The 24,351-nt window shown below is 39.7% G+C and overlaps 2 protein-coding genes across 2 annotated transcripts; both read left to right on the top strand.

Annotated features, from left to right (window-relative positions):
- The first annotated feature begins 3,870 nt into the window (after positions 1-3,870).
- On the top strand, positions 3,871-10,313 carry LOC131582703 (stromelysin-1-like). The gene is made up of 10 exons (XM_058846146.1): positions 3,871-3,990; positions 4,140-4,384; positions 4,837-4,985; positions 5,079-5,210; positions 6,074-6,235; positions 6,646-6,865; positions 8,031-8,164; positions 8,726-8,885; positions 9,736-9,839; positions 10,034-10,313. The coding sequence occupies exons 1-10, from the start codon at positions 3,886-3,888 to the stop codon at positions 10,132-10,134; spliced, it is 1,512 nt and encodes a 503-aa protein (XP_058702129.1). The 5' UTR covers positions 3,871-3,885; the 3' UTR covers positions 10,135-10,313.
- A 6,398-nt stretch (positions 10,314-16,711) lies between these two features.
- LOC131580811 (stromelysin-1-like) lies at positions 16,712-23,535 on the top strand. Its single transcript, XM_058842451.1, has 10 exons — positions 16,712-16,813; positions 17,615-17,856; positions 17,946-18,094; positions 18,400-18,525; positions 19,037-19,198; positions 19,332-19,488; positions 20,282-20,415; positions 20,895-21,054; positions 22,280-22,380; positions 23,435-23,535. The coding sequence occupies exons 1-10, from the start codon at positions 16,712-16,714 to the stop codon at positions 23,533-23,535; spliced, it is 1,434 nt and encodes a 477-aa protein (XP_058698434.1).
- The last annotated feature ends 816 nt before the right edge of the window (positions 23,536-24,351 follow it).

Here is a 24,351-nt window from a genome sequence, read left to right on the forward strand (position 1 = left end):
CTCACGGAAACAGACATCAGAAATCTCTAAATTCCTGTTTAATTAAGATCAGCTATTGAGTCTACCTCTACATGCCATCTCTCAGTTTGCAATGGAACTTGGACAAAATGCTTATATGAAGTAGAAAAGCGACAGATATTATTACTATTAGAAACTGTATATTAGAAAAGCAGGATGAAGAGATTCCACTGATAAATGGAAATATATGGATATATAGGTAAAATCATGGAATTCAAGTCAATACTTGTTGCAGGCTTAGTTTCATTTCTCTCATAATAATGTCTTGCAGAAAGAGATTGAAAGTTTCATTTTCAGTAAATATTCCTTGGTTTTTCTGCGTCTTTTAATAGGAGACCTACCTTTTTCAATGTCACACTTTTTCTGCTTGTCTACCTCTCCCAAACACATGCAATAATCCAGCTGTTATTTATTAAAGGCTGGCTCATATAATGATGTAAATGGCTTGTGTCTTTTCCTGTTCAGTTATTGTTCCTTAAGTCCCAGAATCTCTTTGCATGAATTTATCTCCCAGTTCTGTTCAAGTGAAAAAAAACAGCAGTTTCTTCCGTGTCCAGGCATGTCCAAGACTTTCATAACACATCTTGCGTCTTTGGCACAAGTAGGTTAAAAAGGGAGAGTCTAGAAACAGCATGAGTGAAGGGGAGGTAGAAAATAAGACATCTACAGATCCTTCTAAAAAGTTTTGAAGGTGAAATCATAGTGTGTCTGTGTGTGTTATTTCAAGCTTCCTTTGACTTAATTTGCTGTTGTTTATGGAGTTAATGACAATTGTTTACGTGACTATGTTAAGTATACTTCCACTTCTTGCCGTAAGTCAAAAGTGACAAGCAGAACTGGAATGGCATTTCTGGATGGAATCTCAATAGTAAAAAGAAGAAAAAAAGAAATGGCAAAATTCCCAGGTAGAATTTTGACAAATCCACTAAAAACCCTGGCACTTGGACTAGACCCCAGAGGATAATGCAGATTACACTGTCACAGGTCCAATAGTTCTGTGGTGGAGGAATATTAGCCTTGATGTTGGCAGGTTTTCAGTGAAATGCTCTCTTCTACTGCAGGGGTCTTCCCGGGAAAGCACCGACTCTTGTCCCTGAGCACGTGGTTAACTGCTGGCGATATGGGACAAATGAGTCTGAATGCTGATGAGCTGAGGGAAGAAATGAGCAGTATTCCTGGACCCATTCTGGCTGCTTCACTGCTGCATTATCTGGCAAGTCACCCCTGATGTTTATGTGGTCTCCAACCCAGCTGAAGGACAACAGTAACTTCAGAGCACAGTGGGGGATCAGCTTCCCAGGGCTGGGATGGGAACAGCAGCATCTCTTTACCTATGGGATCAAGGCATGAAACAGGCATTTGACCTGCTTCATGCCTTTTCAAGGATTTAGTGATTCTGGGCCCCTGAAGCAGAACTCATCAACTAGTTGACCTATAGGTAAGGCAAGAGTGATGTATCAGCTGAGCTCACTCCATTCAAATTCAAGCTGTGTCTTTGCCAGTAAATCTTCACTGTGTTCCCTGGCAATGCAATTTCCAAACACTTTGAACTTTTGATTAAAGCCACAACACAGCTCCCGTTTTTATCCTGCAATACAAAAACCCAGGACTCAATACCCACATTAGTTTGAATACTAAGGCTGCTGTCTTAGGGCTCAGCATAAGACAAGAAGTCATCTCCTGGATCCACGTGTAAGTATCACACTTGCTCACACATCTCAGAGCCATGCAGACTGCTCAGCAGTGAATTTGCATCACTCATGCTGCCAAACACAAGGCAAGATCCAGTTCTTCCTCCTCGTACTCACCAGCCACTCTGTAAATGTCAGCTTGAGCATGCAGGCAACAGGATCTGGAAGGCGAAACCAGCAGCTGAAGCTGTAACATGCCTATTGGCAGCCGTGCAAAAGTCACTGAGAAAGAAAATCTTCCTAAACATCCAAAGGGCTCACTAAAATGTTTGCCAACTGGCTGCATCTCATGCTCTGACTGCTTTGTCCCTGGATGCAGCAAACAGGGTGTTTACAAAACATTCAGCTGAAAGCAGAAGATAAGTGCCTTGTGCAAGCTGCTGCTGCCAGGTGCAGAGACACAAACACAGAATTTAAAATGTCCCTGCTTTGTGTCTGGATTTTTACTTGGAAATGCAAGCATCATACTCTACAAATGCAGTTTGGGATGCTCTTCCATGACCAGCAGATAGAAACCCTGCTTTTGCCAAAGGAGAGGTCCTAGCTTCCCAGTGTTCCTGGCTGCCTTCCTGCATCCCTATTCCCATCTGTGATATCCCACCCCTCCTTCATGGAGCTCTTCTCATCCCTTAGGGTACCAGTGCATTTGCTAAGTTCAGGAGAAAATTATTTTTGGTGGGCTTAGGGTTATTTTTCTGGGCTGTTTCTTGTAGCTTCAGTCCTCTGAATTGGTTTATTGAGGATACATCTGGCATCAGAAGGGCACAGAAAAGCAGCAAGAGTACCGGTCAGGCTGGGAGGAGCAGGAGGACCCGGTTACAGCAGCAGTGGGCTATTGGCAAAGCCACCCTCGTCCTGCTGTAGCCTTAGATGTAAACATTTGTGCCACTTCACTCAGCGGTTCAGGGACCTGGGCTCTGACCTGGGTCACACACACAGTGTGACCTGACTCCAGCCAGGCTGCTCAACTCCAGTTTCCTTTGGAAGGAGGCCATGCCTTTCCCCAGGCCACCTTGCAGACTGCAGAGCTCAGCTGATGTGGTGCTAGGATTGTTTTTATGAAGTCTCGAATATGTTTTTTCTCACTGGAGAAGTGGTTCCTTTTTTCTTATTTTTCTCATGTTCAAAAAGAAGTGGGTTATTTTTAGCTCATGTTTCTCCTTTTGAACTTGCATGTGGGTATTAAGTCAACACAGGAGAACTCTGCTTCCAAAGATGGATGTCTCGGAAATGACAGTCAATAGAGGTCTGAGTGACAGTGGTTCTGCAATCCCTCCATAAAGTGCAGCGCACCATGTTCAGAAAATAACACAGGAACTGAAAGTAGGACTTCTGACAAATTTGGAAACTTGGAATCTATGGCACAAATCTTCATCACCTTCCATCTGATGTTGGAAAAGTTTATTAAAAGGTTTTGCTGAAGACCCTTTATCCCAAAGGTGCCTGTAGTTCTGTAGGGCAATTCCTGCCATTTCTTTACTTGTGAAACCACCCTTGGCTAATAGGCCACGCAGGCAAGGATATATGGTCTGGGGTGCTCTACTGGGACTTTTACTTTGTGGTGTGAGGGAGAAAGGGGATGAGGCCATAGATGCCTGCTCTCATGGGCCAGGTAGCAGCAAAAATAATGGCTCTGTAATAATGCTGGGATGTCAGGTGCAAGAAAAGAGAAATGAGTTTTTTTGTATAATTGGCTGTCACCAAAATTTTCAGGTACAACATGTGCTAAAGGGAGGGGTTTTTTTCTGGCATGCTGAGGTCTTCCATGCAAGCTGCATTGAGAAAACTGAAGACAATTTCTAGAGTACTTCTCAGGTACTATGAGGAATTACTCTCACAAAGAGCCAGGTCACTTCAGCAACTCTGAAAAATGTGGTAGTTTTCATCCATCCCACTTTAGGAATCAAGAAAAAAACAACATACTGTCCGATAATATGATTGCGAAATCAGGGGGTTTTGGGCAAGGTAAACTGTCATGTGTTTGCTTGCTTCTAAACCCAAATTTGTTTTCTGTGTTTCTGTGGAAAATCAGAGGATGTTATAAGCTGAGTCATGCCATTATTGACTTTAGCAAGCACCGCACTGATATAAATAGTGAAACACTGGTGAGTCTTAGACAGAGGAAAAAGAGATTGAGAGGTCTTCTAGCAAGGGCTGGTAGGACAGGGAGACAAAGATGAAGACAAAGATCCTTCTTTTCATTGAGTTGTTATATGTTACATGCTCTTCTGCTTTCCCAGTGGCTCCAGAAAAGGAAAAAGAAGACATGCAATTTGCTAAGGTAAGGATTAAGGACAGAACTGATGAATGAATTTATTGAGAAAATGAACACAGTGATGTATTAGCAATGTAGAATATTTTATTACCAGATCTCTGCACTTGAAAAGAAAGTTTTACATTCTAAACTGTTGCTTTTTTCTTCCCTGCCAGAAATACCTTGAAAACTTCTATGATTTTAAAGAAGAGAAACATTCTCTCTTTAAAGCAAAGGACCTCAACCACATGTCTGATAAAATACGAGAGATGCAGTCATTCTTTGGGCTAGAGGTGACTGGGGAGCTGAATCAGAAAACGCTGGACATGATGAAGCAGCCTAGATGTGGAATACCAGACATCCGTTCATACAGCGCCTTCCCACACAGCCCCACATGGAAGAAAGAAGATGTGACCTATCGGTAACGTACATTAGAGCAGGTTTTTCTCCACACCACTGAGAAGCTCTGTGAATGCTAGGCAGAAGTAATGTTAACGGGTTCTTCACTATTTATTTCTGTATTTCTCCATATAAAAGCTCTATTCAGGATGAAAAGGGATGTGGAAGTTATTCAGGCTTCCAAATAGTGATGAGAATAACAAAATAGGAGTTTACATTAGTTAGCGAATAGGCTAATAAATAATATACTCAGTGGATAGAAGGAATACAACTGAGTATATTTGTTAGGGTTTCTGAAAGGCATGAAAGAAAACTGTGAAATCTTCATCTGTTATGTAAGCAAATATTTTGAAAATAACCACTTGAGACACATAAATAATTGTAACAACAGATTCAAATGTTTGACCTTGATAACATATGTCCCAGCCACATGTGATCTGGTTGCTTTTAATTCCTCTTGTCTTTAATTCACAGGATTTTGAACTACACTCCAGACATGCTGCAAGCTGATGTAGAGGAAGCAATTGCAAGAGCCTTCCAGCTCTGGAGCAGTGTCACCCCTCTGAGGTTCACCAGGATCTACAGCGGTCAAGCAGATATAATGATTTCCTTTGCATCTGGATGTAAGGACACTCTGTTGCCAGAAAATCGTAGTACTTGTCACTTTTTCTTACCAAGATAATGAAAAGCATCCCTTTTTTCCCCTTTATTTTTAGTTCACGGTGACTTCTATTCCTTTGATGGTCCAGGAGGAACTCTGGCTCATGCATACCCCCCTGGCAGTGGGATAGGAGGAGATGCTCATTTTGATGAAGATGAAAACTGGACCAAATTTACGACCTATAGTGGTAGGCAAACTTAAATATTGTGTTGACTGTTATTTTATTAGAAAGTGTTGTCTTGAAGATGCCATAAAGTCACATATCCTGTGGCTGTAATTCCAGTATTTACTGAGATGTGAAATGTCAGTGTAATTTAGTAAACCAGTTCTGCATTTTTTGATCTGGGATGCAGTCACAACAGTTCCTTGAAGTTAATGCAGACTGCAGTTACAGCTCCAGTGAAGGAAATGAAGTTAGCATGGAATAGCAATGTTGGGTAATCATGGCATCAAAAGACAGGGAATTTTCACCCTTGGATAATGACCTTAAAGGTCATAATATAACCTCTTACATTTGTTTGGTTGTTTGTTTGGTTTTTGTTTGGGTTGGGGTTTTTTTTCTGATTTAAAGTGATGCTAATCTTTAACTTTTGGAAAGAAAAAAAATATCTTGAATTTATCAGCAAATTAAATTAAATATAACAATGAAGTGTTCTGGTTTCCAGCAGTGTTCAGGGATTATGTTACATGTTACTGGTTTTGTGAGGTAGTTACTGGGTAAATTCTGAAAATCTGGTCAGGTGACTAAAACCTTCTCACCTGCTTTTCAACTGTTATTTTTAAAGAAACCTTGATTCTTTGTTGGAAAATTTATGCAACATGGATAAAAAACTGTTCCCAGAGTGGTTTTCCCAGTGAGAAATCAGTGCCTATAATTCAAAACTCATTTCTTCTCCAGAAGGTCAGAGAGCTCTTACTTGGGCATGGTTAGATTTTGCTATTTTTTTAAGACCGTGAATGATATATCTCACATGAGAGAATGGCACCTCTCTCCTGCTGTCATGCAAATAATTCATTTAGTGTTTGTTCTTTGTGGTGGATCTTTTTTAGGATTCAACTTATTTCTTGTTGCTGCTCATGAGTTGGGCCACTCACTAGGTCTCGGTCATTCCAATGTTTTCGGTGCTTTGATGTATCCTATATATATGGCCACGGATACGAGGTACTACCAACTTCATCAGGATGACATTGATGGCATTCAAGCCCTCTATGGTAAGAAAGAAGCATCGTTTTCTGGTGAATGATGGATAACAATTTATAATTCATTTTACCCAACAGATAAAATGTACTGAACTCCCTACTACAAGAAAGATACTGAGGTTTAAATTCCTGTTATTATTTTTTGGCAAATCTCTTGGGGTTTTTATGGCTAACAGTCTACACTGTGAAATGGAGTCTGTAGACTTTGTTCATTCCAGTTAGTCAAAAGATCCAAGAGCCTTTCCCCAGTGATACCAGAGGAACAGCCCATGACTATAGCATTAAACCCTCTTATCTTCCGCAGAATGTACGTGCACAGCTGCCTATACAATACATTTAGCTTCACATGGTACAGCCTGAAATGCTGTGACATGAATTGCTCTGATCCACCTTCCAATTCCACACTTATTTATTTTCCAAAGGACCCCCCAAGGAATCTGCTGCACTTCCAACAAAAGCTTTTCCCCCGCAAGAACCAACTGAAATGGTACCTTCAGAAGTACCAACTCAAATGCCTCCCAGGGAAGATCCAACAGAAATTACACCCTCCAAGCAACCCCAAAGACCAGATGACTGCGACCCTCATCTGACTTTTGACGCTATCACTACTCTCCGTGGGGAAACACTGTTCTTCAAAGGCAGGTAAGTGCTTTTATTTCCAGCAACATCTTTCTGTGAGACTCAGAAAGGAAAAGCATTAAGTTCAGTTCAGGGAATTTATCCTCCCTTGGTTACCAAGGAAAAAGTTTCTTTCTGTAAGTGTTAAGGCAACTTTGAAAAATTTTACAAACCCACCTGGGCTGGGTGAGTAACATGGTTCATTGACAAGTGGGTATAATGTTTTAATCCATCATACACGATCGTCCATGTCTTAAAATTGTGCAAGGCTGAATAATTCCAGTGTCACTCCTCAGCCTGCAGCTGCTTCACATGCAGCACTGTCCTCATCACACCATCCCATGTGTGGGCCAGGGAGCTGTGGAAAATGTCACTGGTGACTTTTAGTGTCACCCTGACCTAGGATTCTGCACTAGATCAACTGCCCAGTAATGTCTACAGGGAGCCCCTGATGTTACAGGGTGGCCTTGTTTCGGGCATGCTGTGACACTGCTCTGTAGTGAGTTGTTGGCTGGGCACATCCAGTCTGGTGAGAGCAAACAGTGGGTCAGGCTCAGGGCTTCACCCCTTTTTTGGCTTGGCAGTTGTGGTTTGATTGAATAAGCTTCCTTTCCTTCAAAAACACATGAAGAATCGTAGCTTAAAAACTTAATAATTTTCGGGGAGGAAGGGGAAAGAGCAGTTCTTCCTTAAATTGGGTTTTCACATGTTTCTCAAGAATTTTTATTTAACATTTGCAACCAAACTGAGGTGACATGTGCCTGCCTACATGTGCCTGCCTATACCTGGTCATGGTGAAGAGAAAACTGCAATTGTCAGCACTGCCACAGATAATCTATGTTGTCCTGCACAAACTATTAGGGTGCAAATTCAGAACTCCACTGGGCCACCAGCCATAGGTGACCCAGTCTGAGCTGTAGGTGACCCTGAGGGGTCAGACAAGATGAACTTCGGAGGTCTCTTCCAACCTCAACTATCCTGTGACCTTAGAGCAACCTGTAGCAAAGGGCACAGATCTGTGAGGAAGCAGAGTAGAGGGAAGGACTTCATCCCAAAAGGGTTGGTATCTCTGCCTCATAGGGAGCACTGGTTCCTACACCCAGACACTAGGATTTAAAGTATATTTATGGGCCCATGATCTCCTAATGAAGTATAGACAATAAAGCACTGCTGGCTTTGTTTCTTTCAGTTATGTCTGGCGCAAAAGTCCATATTTCTCAGAAATTGAGCACGACACCATCTTCTCCTTCTGGCCATCACTGATAGCTGGCTTTGATGCTGCGTATGAGGTTGACAAGAAGGACCGAGTGCTATTTTTCAAAGGTACTTCTCTTATATTTCCATCAGTTTTTTATGCATACATGAAGTTATAGCAATACTGCTGATGTTATTTAATCATAATGGAAGGAATATCATGCTAGTATATTCATATTAATTCTAATATTAGTACTACCAACAACAGAGGATACTCTTAATATTTAAATCCATATAAATTTTGAAAATTATGTTACTGCCATTAACTAATGCTACTTACAACAGTTCTACACAGACTTACTTTGGTCAGTGAGAGAGAAAACCATAGCTGAGACAAAATTGATTGCTACATTACACTATCTAAATATATTTTTAAAGATGACAAACACACCTTTCAATTATTTTAATTATTTTAATTATTGAGTATATAATATTCTTAATGACTATATAAAAAAAGAAAATCCAACAGCTATGAGATATTCAAACTTCTGTGTGCCCTAAGTGGATAATTTTTTCAGCTGGACATCTGTGCTCTTTGGTGGCATTTACTACACAGAAAGCTCTGAGGCTTTGACAAAAAAGAGATCAGACTTCTCAAGAATCCTTACAGCTTTTTCTGTTCTCCTGTAGATGATCAGTACTGGGCTGTCAGTGGCTACAGAATAGACTCAGGGTTCCCCAAGCCCATTCAGAACCTGGGCTTCCCCACCAGTGTCAGGAAAATTGATGCAGCTGTTCATGACCAAAGTACCAAGAGAACCTATTTCTTTGTCGGCAACAAGTACTGGAGGTAAGGCTCTTCTCTCTTCTGTACAAGAGATAATCAAAACAGCTTTTTTAATCGAGTGATATGAGTATTTTTACAGGAAATTCATGTCCTCTTTTTGTCAGCCTTCTCAGCTGCTAAAAGCTGAAACTCAAGTACTCAGGTCTTTTTATAAAACAAAATCTGTTACACCTGAGTATTCACTTACTCTTACCAGGCTGTGATTAAGGGGAAAATCAGTTTTGTTTATTCATTAAGAAATAGTGTAAGCTAGTATAAAAATATAATGTATTATAACTAGCATAAAAAATAAAAATCAAGTAGACTTTGTCATCATGTCAGGTATTCATTCAGTAATTACTAAGATGCAGAAGTGATCTGTGAAATCTATAAATGAAAAATCAAGAAAGTTATAGAAGGACATTAAAATATTTACTTCCTAAGAAACAGTTCAGCTAAGCAGTAATCTTAGCCTAATAATTAATCTGTAATACTGTCATAAAATAATGTTTTTATGTCTGAAGTTTGCATTTCTCTTATGGGGTTACTTTATAGATTGTGTGCTGTAAAATTAAAATAATTATGTTTGAATAATTATTTAAGATTATTACTCAGTATAAGCCCCATTCAGCCTTATTATCAGTCTCATGGAATGAAAGTAAATATTCTGCTCTGATATTCTGAAAACAGACTTACCTAGGCTACTAAAGATGTAAATATTCACACAGCCAGGATTTAAACAGCTCCATGAGGTCATAGATTGCAGGTGCTGGATTTTCAGCAGAGAGTAGGCATAATTTGTAAAAAATCCATCTGGCTTCAACACTGAGTGACACATGATTATTTTCTGTTTTCATGCATTTTCTTTGTTTAGTTTCAATGAAAATACCCAATCAATGGAAAGAGGCTATCCACGAAGAATTGTTGCTGACTTCCAGGGGATCAGCCATCCAATTGATGCTGCCCTTCAGAAAAATGGTAAATAAATTAAAATGTAATTTTAAAAAACCCCAAAGGCCACCTACTAAAGGAAAAAAAAATAGGTTTCAATGCATATATTAAATTTTTGGTTTGATTTTTTTTTAAATCACCCAAGGAAATAGTGAGTGTTTAACAAGAGGTATACAAAAATGAAATATTAATTTGTCAATATTTTTTCCTTCTAATTCTAGGATATTTCTACTTTTTCCATGGATCGAACCAGTATGAGGTTGACATCAAAAGGAAGAAACTCATCCGTATAATGAAAAGCAACAGCTGGTTTAATTGCTAGAAATATTAAGTGATGGTGCAGGAGTATATTTGTACCAGAAATAGTTTTTCATGTTTTTAGTTTTAAAACAGTATTATTCAGCTGTTCCTGTGCATCTGAGTCTGAAATGCCAAATCTTCGGCAATTCTAATTTAAAACCTTAAAATGTAAAACCTAATGTACAGTTTTAATTTATTTTGTTCTCCAACTATTTATTAATCAGTTTGTTTTTGAGTAATAAAGTATTTTGCTTGAGTTTAGCAGTTCTTTTGCTCTGATGCAGTCCAGTGGAGACAAGGCATCTGCTACAACCACACACAAGCCTGAACAGCACCAGGACCCGTCAGCGTTTTCAGCAGGGCTCAGTGCTTGTGCGGGGAAAGTTAAAGGGAAGTAGAGGGACAGTTTTGCAGGCAATTAAAAACTACCCAGGTGACAAAGCAGGGAAACAAGACACTCAGGAACAATGTGGGGAAGGCAGAAAAGTTAAGAGGAGACCCAACACAAGAGTGTGTGAAGGGAGAGCCTGGAGTCTGTGGCCTAACCTGCCATGACCCCTGGCACAGGGACAGAGGTGTCAAGGCAGGGGTGGGGACATGGCAGTGGGCTGAGAGGACCAGTGCCCCTGAGAGTGGCTGTAATGGATAGAACCATTGGTACGGCAGGAATGAGTGACCAGAGAAATGGGTAAGTGTCCAGTTTGGGGATACAGGTAGCATGCAGGCAGGCTGGGAAGTGATGGAGATATGATATGATATGATATGATATGATATGATATGATATGATATGATATGATATTTTATGATATATGATATGATATGATATGATATGGTCACAGGAAGTCAGTGGATTAGCCCTCTGGAGCTGTAACCATGTGCCATGGAAAAGGAGTCAGGGCTGGCAGTCCACTTCCCAATGCTCAACAACAAATCAGAAACAAGAGCACTACCCAGAGCAAATAGCCAAAATTATAAAAAAACCAAGGATTTTTATGTAATTACTACAGATGAATCCTCCATAGGATAACTGGTGAGACACAGAAAAGCACATCTGCTTCCTCCATGGTCCTTTTTTAGGACTGTCTCACAGGGCAATAGCTCAATGAGTTTAAACACCCCTTGGGCTGGCAGACAGCTTGGCTGTAGTCCATCCTCTCTTTGAAGGGATTTGATCCTATCTCTTACACTGCTCTGATAATGTGGCTGTACAAGGAAGTTGACTTGCTATTACTCTTTCTGTAGCAGAATTGGCAAAGGCAGAAAGAGAGGATGGGAATGGCTGACAAGGACAGCATTCCCGCTACCACAGCTCAAACCCATTTGGCAGATGTAAGATTTGTTCCTGATTTTCTGCGCAGGGCAGTTGCCTGAGACATCTGATCAAAGACATACTACCACCTGTCCCCCCATCCATCAGGGCCAGAGGAAGTCATGTGTCTCCTAGTGCACCCACAGGCCCACCATCCCTCTGTGCTCACAGACAAGACCAAAGAAAGGCAGCAGAGATGATGCCGGGTTGGATTGGGCTTTTAGCAATCTGGTCTAGCGGAAGGTGTCCCAGCCTGTCAAGGGTGGGCTGGAACAATATAATCCTTAGAGTCCTTTTTACCCCAACAATTCTATAATTTTATGATGTTGGAATATCTCACTCTCATCTCTGCCATGTTCTCTTCATGCATGTTTTGTGCCATGCTAGATATGCTCTAAGTACCTCTAAAGTCAGGTTTAAAACCTGTTACCTCCCTCTCTCTTTTCTTTGCCTCCTTTGGGCTCAATTCTCTGTAGATACAGCTTTTCTATATTTTCCCAGCCTTCTCTGGGCTGAATTCTTCTGGGATCCTCCCTCGTGGGGAGTTCCACTTATCTCAATCTTTATTATTTGAAGTAAACTCTCGAGCTCGTTAGAATCTTGTTTCTCGTGTTTATTGAAGGATCCTTACAAAACTTAACAGGTCTCTCTAGGCTGGTTACAAGGTTAATCTTTGCAATCTGGTACATTTCTTTCTTCTGATGGTACAAACAAGGCCTTGTGGCACACTTCATGTCTGATACACAAAATGGCCTCGAACTACGCAGTTCTTTTATCTTTATACTTATTTTTATCCAATTAACAATATACACGTATATTATTTTTCCTAATGACCCAATGACCCATCACCTCTGTGATGCACTGCGGCATTTTCTATCTAACTACTACCCAAAAACCTCCAGGAGAAGAACATGAAGAAGAAAGAAGAAGGGCAAGGGACAACACCCTAAATTCTCCATATTGTCTCCTGTTCTCTAAACTACTTTTTCACCCAGTGATTTAAGAAACTTTCTAATCTACACACCTACACTTTTAGCTTTTTCTATCTAACTTTAACGTTTGTTTTCATGTATCACTATGAAAACGTGCTCATGAATTTCATATAACATGAAATTCAGTGTTTTCCTGAATCTCAGAACTAAACATTAGAAACAAGGGCACACTGTATTTCACACTGTATGTCTGTATTTCAGACTCCAACAAAACCAACCTACGTTACAGATCAGGCCATGTCTTAAAAGTCACTTTTAACTTTAACAACAGTCCCTGCTGTCATGTCAAGTAGGGACACAAGAGCTCAGCATTGCCACAAGGGCAGTGGTTCACCGTGGTGAAGTCATGGACTGAAAAGTGGCTGAGATCACCTGGCAGCAGTCCAGGCAGGGCTGGTTTCCAGGCAGAAACACAGGAAAGCTGGTGTTGCCCTAACACCTCCCAGTGTCTTTCTCAATAGTTCTTGCTCTGTACATAGCCTGTTCTGTACAAACTTCAGTCCAAGCATTTTAGATGCCTGCAGGCTTAGGCAGGGTGCTTGTGAGTACTGTTTGTGCATAACTAAGGGGGTTAATTCCCTTTGTTTTCAAAAATGCTTGCATAGTTTGATATCCTAAGTAGATGCCTTCTTGTATGTGAAAGCTACCTTCAGAAATCAAACCTTTAGGTTCTTGCTGCTGTCTGAGACTTGAAAGTGGTTAAAGAGGAACCAAAAGGAACATTTCAGCAACAGTGAAGCAGAACACTGTTGATGTTTACAATGACTCACATTAAAGTATTTCTCCTGCATAAGGTTAGTACTGCTTTTTTAGTTATGACATCCAGGAAACAGCAAAATTACAATACTCCCATGCCTTTGGGTATTAATTAGCTTAAACTCATAATATCTTAAAAATGAATGATATTTACCTAGCTGTGAAGGAAAATGTAGCAAGTGTAGACTGGATTAGAAATGGATGACAACATGCCATGGATTTCACGTAGACAAGGAGACTAGTGAGATGTGTTAATCATGGAATTTCTATCTGTATTTCTGCTTTGTTAATATCTTAAACTTTGAAATGAAACATTACTTTCAATTTGGGAAAAGCAATGAAATTCCTGGCAAATGAAAGACGTAGCTCAGATGACGTTGGAAACATCAGAAGCTGGAATGCTGCCTTTCTATACTCAGTGAACAAGAGAAGATTTCTTGTAACCATGATTTTTTTATAATTCATAAATTATTGCTGGAATTAAAGGCCTCTTGGGTGCCAGCAGGGGAAATTTATCCATAATTTCAAGTATTTGTCCCATATGAATAGAAACTTCCCTTGGAATCCAAGAGCAGGCATGCAAATTAGGATCACAAAATATAACCTGTTACAACTAAAATTCTTGACTGTGCAACAGTTGACCTAGACCCAATCCCTTGCAATGAAATCTCAGGTAAAAATCCCTTACCGACTTCACTGACAGAGAACAAGGGTGACCTATGTGCAAGTTGACTAGAACTGGAACACTGAATGCTGCCAGGGAATCAGGGAATCATGCTGGAGACCCACAAGTGTTATATAAAAGCCAGAAGTGGGTCACACATTCATCTTTGTGAGCAATAGGATATTTTTGAGGCTAAGTTTGTGCTGCCAGGTCTGAGGGTTTGCAGCACAGCCAGGAAGGAGGTGCTGAAGGCACTGAGTTAAGCAATGTTCATGGCAGCACAGGCTGAAGTTGCAGTTTTACAGCTCAGAAATTTCCCCTGCACAGACCTGCTCCCCCAGGTTTTGGCCAGGGGCCCTACACTGCTACCAGAGTTCAGCCTGGCTGGGACACTGGGGGTACATAAGGCAGCAGAGAGGAGCAGTTTCAAGCTCTGGGTAATTAAGCCCTTGGCTTTGCACAGCAAGCCGACTTAGATTCATCCTATTGAGGCTCTATGAGATGCTATTTTTCTTTTCTCTATACTACATTATTAATTAGTTTTAAAATATATGAATTGTGAATTAGAAATAACCTTTGTGTTAAGGTTAATAATAATAACAATAAAGATATTGTGTATATGTTATGTCTTGTATTATATGTCTTAGAGTGGGGCTCTGGGAATGCATCCATGGCAGAAGATTAATTCCAGAAGAGAAAGCGATAAGGGCAATCCTAGGATCTTACTCAAGCAATTTAAAGGTTGTAAAAAGGAGAACATAGCAATTTTCACACTGACTTCTTTAAGCTAAAACCAGAGATTGATATTGTATATTTTGCTACTTCTGGATAAAGTCACCTCAAAGAACAACATCGAAGGTCTATGTGATCATCTAATTTTCTTTATAAAGCATATTCTAGGTGATTATCACTTGTGAGAAACAGGAAATAATATTGAGAAAAGTGAAAAAGAGTAACAAAAGTATGTACTTGTGAAAGTGATAATCAGAAAATTATATTAATGTCATTAATACTTTCCTAGATGGTTTTGATGCCTTCTAGTAGCCCACTCATTAGAGAAGAAGATGAGTGATGAAAATTTAAGTCCTACAGGCTGGAAAGTTACTTCTTCCTTCTAGTACACATGAAGACACTGAGGGAAGAGAAAAAAGAGTTGGAAGGCTGTAGGAGGCTGTACCAGAAGCTACCTCTGCAGAGAGATACTGTCAGTGTGTAAGATTCACAGGAGAATTCTGCACCAATTTTTGGAGTCATTTCATTCACTCTGGTACACCTCCCATAACTCTGTGAGTGGAGTCATGACCACAAGCTCCCTCAGGGGATTTTGCTTCCCCTTGGCTCCGTTGGTCCATTCCTGGATCATTCCCTGTGCCTGTCCATCTCCTTCCAGGACTAGGGAGGGGTTCTCTCCCTAATGGAAATGCTTCATTTAGCTGTCTGCTCTTTGGCTACAAATTCAGACCTCAGTGACCAGATAACCCTTGTGGAGTCCCACCAGCCTTGCCTTGCTGCTTCAGCTGCCCAGAGCTAGCAATCCTTCATGTCCTGCCTGTGGATGGCCACAGGCATGCTCTGCTCTGGGGATCCTTCTGGTACCAATACAGTGATCTCCAGCAGGAAATAATTTCAGCAAATACCTCAAGTGTACAATATATTTATAAACTCTTCTTTCACGTCTCTATTATGCTGACAGCTCTGTGGAAGGGGGTTTATCTCTCTGCACATTCAAAGTCTCACCCGCTTCTCAGTGCTGCAAGCTTACCCAAAATCTTGTGCCAGCCCCACACAGAAGTCTTGGATATGTAAGACTGTCTTCAATGGCAGAAGACATCTCTCTTCAGGATTCCAATCCCCACTGTTTTGTCCTCATTTTTGGTAGTGCGTGGAGGGTGTGATTGGGCATGGAGTACAAGTGGACCCAATCTAGCATGGGCCTGCTGTTGAGTCTCACCAATTCTTACCACCAGCAGCAGAAATTGAGAACAGAGTCTTGTCCTTGTCTCTCTGACAAGGACAGCCATCAAAAGTTTTGATCCAGGAAACCTAAGAGCTTTTTAAAACCTTATAGTAAGTATTAAAGAAGGAGAATGGGAAATAAAGTCTTTGGGCAGTTCTCTGAGAAAGTAAAATACCTTCTGAATAAAAGTAGCATGAAAATATCTTGGCTTAATTTTTATAATTTTTATATATGCTGAGAAAAGTGTTTTCATTTATTTGTGTTAATTTCACATTTTCCTGCAGAAAAAAAAAGATCATTTCATCCAGTGCAAACTGTTTTTAAAAAACTGCCTTAACAAATCATTGCTTCATCAAGCAAGAAGTTATAGCACTGACAGGACTCTACCAAAGGGAAAGATGGTGGCACTACAATAGCCTCCAAAAGAAAATATATAAGCCCTCCCTGAAAAAAAAAAAAAGCAAACTAGAAAACTAATTTTCTGTTTGTAGTCTACAGTCCTGTAACATTCTGTGAATATTTATCCCTTTAGGCACTTCAACAACCCTTCTGAAATCAATATTATCTTTGAATGGAAAGCATTAAAGAGATATGTTTTAAGTTTTAGAGAGTAAGACATTTAACATTTTAACAATTAAAAGGTGAATAAGCTCATTAAAAAGAACTACAGGTCTATTATATTCTCATTAATCATATTTCCATGTTGCAAAACCTGCACAAGGGTGGAACCGGATGAAAGACAACACTGATCTGTTTTATGGTAAAACTCTTGTTTTGCTGTTCTGTTGCTAACTAGACATGGTGTGAATCAATGAGTCAGGAATTGGAAAGCTTTATAAAGCAGAAAAATACTATATAAAGGTGATGCAGGTGTGTGGCAGACTACAAAAAAGTCTTCTATAAAGGCTAGTGGAAATGAGAATGGAAAATGTCCTATTTCTCCTATTATTATGTGCAGCACTTTCTTGTGCTTTTCCTGCAAGTATGAGACAGCCAAAGGAAGAAGACGTGCAGCTTATCCAGGTGAGGAAGGTAGAGATCTGGGAGATGTTTAGCTACAGTTGAGCATCCACAGCAGTCTGTGTAACTAGTATAGAGCAGCCAAAGAGCAAGTAGAATAAATGAGTGAATATTTCTCAAAATGCATATGTGATGACAAAGGCTACCTTAGCACCATCTTATTTTACTTTTTTCTAGATACTGATTAAATCCAATGATGCATTCACTCTGTGTTAATTCTACAAATGATTAAACTCCTGTGTCAGTCTAGGGTTGGTTTGTAGTTCAGGTGGAAATGTGGTTATTTATGTGCCTTGTGATATTATGAAATATAATCCCTCATGAAGTATAGTTATATTTTTTCTGAACTATTACTGTCTAAAATGTGGGGAAACAGGATGCAACTACTGAAATTTTATATTCAGTTATGTATTTCAAATTATTTTCTCTAAAGGACTCTAGGTAACCTTGGAGGGTAAGGCAAGTTACCAGAAAATAATCTATTAAAAAAATGTTAATTTTAAATGTCTTTTGATAACTACAAAATATTTGTAGTGATAATACAATGTAAAAAACTACCATTAAGAGAAAAATATTCACACAGGCTTTAGCAAACTATTATCCATGCTGCCATAGAACAGAAAGAAAAGCAGCAAAGGCACATGACTGATTTGTGTTAGTTCAATATAATATCTTTAATATTATTTTAATATTAAAAGTAATAATATTATAAGTTTAATATCTTTAATATCTTATATATTGCTTAAAAGCAAACATCATTTATTGTTCTAAGTTTTGGGGTTTTTTGTTTCTCTTTTTCATTAGAAGTACCTGGAAAATTACTATGGCTTTAAGAAAGATGGGGAGCCTTTTGTTTGGAAAAGTAATAATGCAATGATCCAAAAACTAAAAGAAATGCAGGAATTCTTTGGGTTGGAGGTGACAGGGAAACTGGATTCTGGCACTTTGGACTTGGTACAGAAACACCGCTGTGGATTCCCTGATGTAGCTGGGTTCTCCACCTTTGCAGGAGAGCCAAAATGGACAAAACAAGTCTTGACATACAGGTAATCACAATGGAATTCTTCATGTCAAGACACTGTGAAGCACAGGGTGAGTGGTAACAACACAACTTGTTCTCTCCTATATTTTAAAGGATAGTGAACTATACACCGGACCTGCATCCAGCAGATGTCAACTCAGCGATCAAGAAAGCGTTAAGTGTTTGGAGCAGTGTGACCCCGCTGAGATTCATCAAGAAGGACAGAGGTGATGCAGACATAATGATCTCCTTTGCAGCCAGAGGTAAATCTCTATGTAACCATTACAAGTTACTGCCTATATGGAGCTGTTGACCTGGAATAATTTCGCCCATACATAGCACATGTGGAGATCAATGTCCAGCTGAACAAGCAGACAGAAAAATTAAGTTCTTGCTCTCGGTGCTACGGTTACAGCTCTTGAACATTTTAGGGGAAGGATAGAGTCAGATGAAGAGAAAGAGGAAGACAATTTAGGGAGCTACAGTAGTTCACTGGATCTATGCTTGCTGTGTGCTGCTCAATGTGCGCGAGAACCCCAGTCAGCTGTGTTTGGGGTTTGCTCCTCAGGTCACAATGACTTCATCCCCTTTGATGGCCCAGGAGGCTCCCTTGCCCATGCCTATGCACCTGGAAAGGACTTTGGTGGAGATGCTCACTTTGATGAGGACGAAACATGGACCAAAAGCACAGATGGTAGGTAACTAAGTTCTCCAAGCCTTCCTGAAGCAAGTTGCACATGGAATCAAGGGTGCGGTGTCTGTCTCCTCTCTCTTACAAAGTGTTTAAATTGCCACGGATTTGAAGGAGCATATGGTTTGCATATAAAAACCTCTGAGCCTCTGGTTTAAGAAGTTAAGATCCAGCTCAGCTTCTGCCATGCCCTGGGGGAGCTTTATTTTTAAGGGGCCCCCACTTCTTCCCACTCCTCAAACCTCTTCCTGCACAATTACCTCACTTGTACTGACCCAGGGTTCTTCTTCTACACTGAATTCTTCAGGATCTACAGACTATTTCCTTGCACTCTGCTATGATTCCATTTTTTTTACCTCTGACCGGAATTTTATCTCCAACTGAATTTTCCACAAGTTCATTTTCTTGGGCAAGCATCTCTGAAAGTTTCTGATCTATCTTATGCCCTTCATGTTATTCAGGACAAATAAAAAGACACAGCTCTCCTATTATGTGTTTTGTTTGATGTTTTCAGGAGCGAACCTGTTTTATGTTGCTGCCCATGAGTTTGGCCACTCACTGGGACTTTCCCATTCCAAAGACCCCAGTGCTCTGATGTATCCAGTTTACAGGAAATTTGACCCTTCAGTACACCTTCTTCATCAGGATGATATTACTGGCATACAGTACCTCTATGGTAATTCAAAATTTTTCATCAACTACTGCTTTTAATTTCAAAGGCTTTGGATACCTTTCAGTGACATTTTTGTGTACTGGATATACCTCAGTGAGTTCACACTATAATTTCTTCCATAAACTGCTTCTTTTAGGATCATCTCCTAATACAAACAATGATCAAAGGGAATCTACTGAGATAAAAGACCCAACTGAGTCAAAAGATCCTGCACTGCCAAACAGCTGCAGCTCCAATTTAACGTTTGATGCTGTCACCACTTTCCGTGGAGAAATAATGTTCTTTAAAGACAAGTAAGTCAGCTTCTGAAAGTAAAATACCTGAGTGTCACTTTTTAAATTATGCCCCACAGCACAGAAAAGTAACTTTAATTAGAGTATCAGCCATTTTTGACAGGAAGATAAGACAGGCAATCAGGAGACAAGATGGAAAACAAAAACAAAGAGGGTGGTGGAGAAATGAAGAGAGATAAGTATAAGGAGGAGGATGACCTTGGGAACAGGGGATGCTGTGAATAGGGTGGGGGGAAATGTCTCCTCTGAAAACATGTGCTGTTCTCACTATAGGCTGTAAGCAAGTCCCAAGTGTTTAGCATCAGGGAGACTTCAGCTTTGGCAAAACACATCGCCAGCTCTGGGACACCTCAGGCCCTCTTTGCTGTCTTTGCTTTGAGAGAGCTGAGAGCTTTCCAGCCCTGACAAAATACCTGCTTGAGGAGCTCCTTTAGTGAGGACTTAGTGTACTAATAAAAGGAAAGGAAAACTGGGCTTTTGTTGCCAAAGTCTTAGTGCATATCAGCCTTGTGAAACAGGTCTCTCTAAGCTCCACTTGTGCATAAGGGGAAATAAATGTTTTGACAGAGCAGCTCATCCGACCTATTTTAAATGTCTGCACCAAGAAGAGAGCAATCCCACCATGGAAATAACTGTCTTTACATTAAGTTTATAGGGAATGTAGCTTGACTAACTCAGGTACATAGCTGAGTTTAATCAGATAAATACTGCCCTGGTGGCCATGATGTGGTTCCATACCTTAGTGTGTGTGAACATCCAATTTTATTTAAAACCTGTTCTATATTTACACAAGGCATATTTGGCGCAAACATCCAGCAGTCAGAACAGTTGACTTTGAGTTGGTATCTTCATTCTGGCCACAGCTGCCACCTGGTGTCGATGCTGCATATGAAATTCCTGAAAAAGATGAAATGGTCATTTTTAAAGGTAAAATGTTGTCTTTTGATCTTCCTGTTTTCTCCCAAGTAGCCTAGAGACTTTGCATTTGTCTTCAAAACAACTTAAGCTCTTTCTGTAGGATTCTACAATCTTGAATTTAGTCCAATAAATTGGCATGTTTCAATCACAGAAATAATAAAATTATTATCCAAGTTAAAGAACATCTAATTTCTTAATACCCACATTGAAAATTTTCCCTGCCAAAATAAATGTTATAATTTTTCTTCTGGGAAATTTTCTATTGAATTTCAGAATGATACTAGCATTAATATGAAGAAAGACTGAAATTTCAGTTTTCAAAAAAAGTTACGTGAAGAACTATTGCATTTTTTTGGACTCTAGAACTACTTTCAGTTATTTTCAAATTCAATGATTAGTTTCAAGTAACCACTGGCTTTCATGAAAAACATTGTGTCATTCCCAGAAGAAGATTTTCACAACATGTTGTTATCAACTTTTCTTAATAGGGAATGAATTCTGGGTTGTGAGAGGAGATACCATACTTCCTGGATACCCCCAAAAAATCTACACCCTGGGCTTTTCAAAGGATGTTACCAAAATTGATGCTGCTTTTTATAATGGAATTGAGAGGAAAACATATTACTTCATAGCAGACAAATTTTGGAGGTAATATTTCCTGTGCTACTTTTCTAAACAGAAACAAACATAATCACATGGTCAATATCCTGTCATGATTTAGGATGCATTAGTCAGACACTTTTGGTGATCTCTTTCAGTGTCACAACTGACTGTGAAAAAATATTTGAAAGGAGGTAGAACAGTGCTTTTAGCTTTCCTTTTTGTTCATGTAACAGTTTATCTGTTTATTTGTTTGTTTGTTTTCATTTAGCTGTCTTGGTTAAAAAGTCATTGTACAGCTCCACAAATCATCTCAGGATATCAGGCAGAAGTTCATTATTCACATATCAAACACATTTCTGTGGAGTAAGAATGAGAATGTCACCCACTTTCCAGTTACTAACAGATAGTTTCATAAAGTTGCTGATAAATGCAATGTACTGCAAAGAATTATATACTGTGCATGGTTATTATTTTTTCTTTTCAATCCCATCCTTACTGCTCAAGTTTGTCTTAGGGGACATAGATTTCTAACAGCTGAAGGAGGTGCTCCTGTAATGGAAGCAGTAAATAACCTGAATTATTTTAGATGACAACAAAACTTCTCTTTCCTTCCACCACAATACCCAAATGGCTGTATATAGAGATCACCCTAGAGAATTATTCAGCTACGTGTCTGTAGTTAAAGCAGATGATCAAACTTCCATATTTTAGGTCAAACTCTTGTAACTTGAATGATGAAGAGTTTGATCACTAAATCTCTTGCTAAGCAAGTTATACAAGGGAAAAACTTTCACAAGTCTTCTTATTCCAGCACAGAGAGATAAATTGCACATCACCAAAAATGTAATAGCTTGCTGTAAATAACAAGTAAACTGACTTAGAATACATTATAACTTCAAAAAAAGTCCAGATTTTTCATGATAAATCTTTATTACAGAGATACAACATGAAAGAAATCTTTTTATAATCTATTATCTATTGCTCCTTTAGGCATGGTCGCTTAAAAAAAAATTAGAAACAGATTTATGGTGATGGTTCCAATATTAGGTATTCATACATGGAGTAAATAGAAGCAATTCATCCAGTGCAGTTAATAAAGTAGTAATTAATCTATAGTAAATTGTGTCTCTTTCTACACTACGAAATTACACTCAAAATCTTCAATGAACTTGGTTTTCTGTTGATAGGTAGAAGATAATGAGCTGAGAGGAATTAATCATGAACTGCTTGCAGGTTTCACTGACTCCTGTTTGTTTATAATTTTTCTCAGTTATGATAAAAGAAGTCAGTCTATGGATAGAAAATCATTACTGCTAAGAGATGCATTTCCAGGAATTAATGGGAAGATTGATGCTGTTTTTCAACATGAAAGTGAGTAACAGTTCTTGCTAAAATCTGTTTGAAATGCTCATTGTGATAGGGCTGAGTGTTTGGGCAGAGACAGGTACTTCCACACGCTGCTCAGAACCCACAGGATGACCAAAACCCTGAAGCAGTCACATAACACTTTACCCCCTTGAAAAATGGTGATGGTACACCTTTGGTGACAGCTGCACCTCTGGAAAGGCCAGGTCTAGGGGAGAGATACATCTGTATTCATGCTGATGTGCACATCACACCCTGAAGATAAACACTCAACACAGTGACATCTCAACAACATAAGGCGTTCCTGTCACAGCCTGGCCCTCTGACATGAAACAATCGACACCAGTTTCTCTTGCAGGAGGGTGAATGTTACTTAGACATGGAAATGCTGGGCTAGACTCAAGGATACATTCACACTGCCACATGTCACATCTTCCCAGTTGCCTCCTTGCTTCTCATCTGCTGCTCATCCAAACCCATGTGTGTTAGTTTTTTCATAATTTTAAGTAAATCTTACTTCTTCCTCCTAAATGAGTCTCACACGTGGTGCTGAGAGACCTCACTCCCAAGAGGGAAGTGAGAACATGACTAGCCCAGGCTGGAGCTCTCCCTCCCTGCATGGAATCTGGCAGCAGCCATTGAGGAAGTGCCTGCTCACACCTTGCTGTGCTCTGTGCCACACTCTGCTCTGTGCAATACCTGCCCACAAGTGGCTACAAACATACCCTGCTGTGGGTTCAGCACAGCTGGTGTGCAAGAGCAGATGTTTTAAACAGAAGAAACGCACAGGATGCATCTTTTGTAGAGTGATTTTGTGGGGTTCATCAAGTACGTGGTGCAGCACATGCATGGCTGGTTTGCTGTGAAGGGTGTCTCCATGCTGCTGCACCATGTTCTGCAGAGGTTACACCTGGGTCTAGATGCTGTTGGCAGCATATTTGTATCCAAATGTTGCTTTGAGCTCTTTGAGGATGTTGTTAAAGTGCACTAATCTTTATGTCCACAATATAATAATTTATCTGGGTTTGGGTTTTTTTTGTTGTTGGTTTTTTTTTTCTAGACTTCCTTTATTTCTTCAGTGGAAGAAAGCAATTTGAGTTTGACCTTGATAAGAAGAGAGTTACACGCTTCCTGAAGACAAACTTTTGGTTTCCATGTTAAGAAAATGAAATCTGTAACGGTGTTGGAAAGAATGTATTGTTATTGTGCTAGAAAAGCTTTTTCTTTTATAAATATATAAAATGTAAAGGTACTTCAGCACTAGTCAGAAGACATGTTGCACAATCATCAGCCATCAGTCACCAGTCCCTGCACAATCTGTGTTTCTTTAAATAATAGAACAGTATTTAACATATTGATGTGCACATAGGAAAGTAGTTAACATCATGCTGGCTAGCTTACCTAGCTTAAACAACAATGCAGTTTTTACTTTTGATATAAAATTGTGATTGATTTTATTATTTCTGCCATCTTCTTTTCATTCTTCTTAACTTCTTCATCACCCTACATAGAGCCCTGCCATAGAGTCAGGAGTCCATGAGGGAGAGCATTTCTGTTCCTAAACAAAAGGATTGCTTTCAACGTGTTTTAAATATTTCAAAGCTAAGAAAGAAGACTTAACTAGCTCTTGTAGTTACAGTGAGACATACAGGAGTTCCAGAGATCAGTCCCTCCTGGCCTGAGTGGTTCTGAGTGGTGGAAGTTCTTCCTTTTAACACTGACTGGAGAGGCAGTTTGTGTTGGACACCTGATTATAGAAGGCTACGTTTAAGTGTGATGAATTCTAAACTATTGATTGATACATGTAATTTCCTGTGCAATGTGCTCTCAGGGAGGCTGGAGCAGATGACCCTACTGTTGTCCCTTCCAACCTTACCCATCCTGTGAGCAAAGGCTAATTTCCCTGACATAGGAGCAGTTGGTATTTCCACGTTGGTGCTCCACCATGGGACAGAAGTTCTCATCAGAGGGAGGTGA

The sequence above is a fragment of the Poecile atricapillus genome, chromosome 1 (assembly GCF_030490865.1).
Source record: "Poecile atricapillus isolate bPoeAtr1 chromosome 1, bPoeAtr1.hap1, whole genome shotgun sequence".
Lineage (NCBI taxonomy): Eukaryota > Metazoa > Chordata > Aves > Passeriformes > Paridae > Poecile > Poecile atricapillus.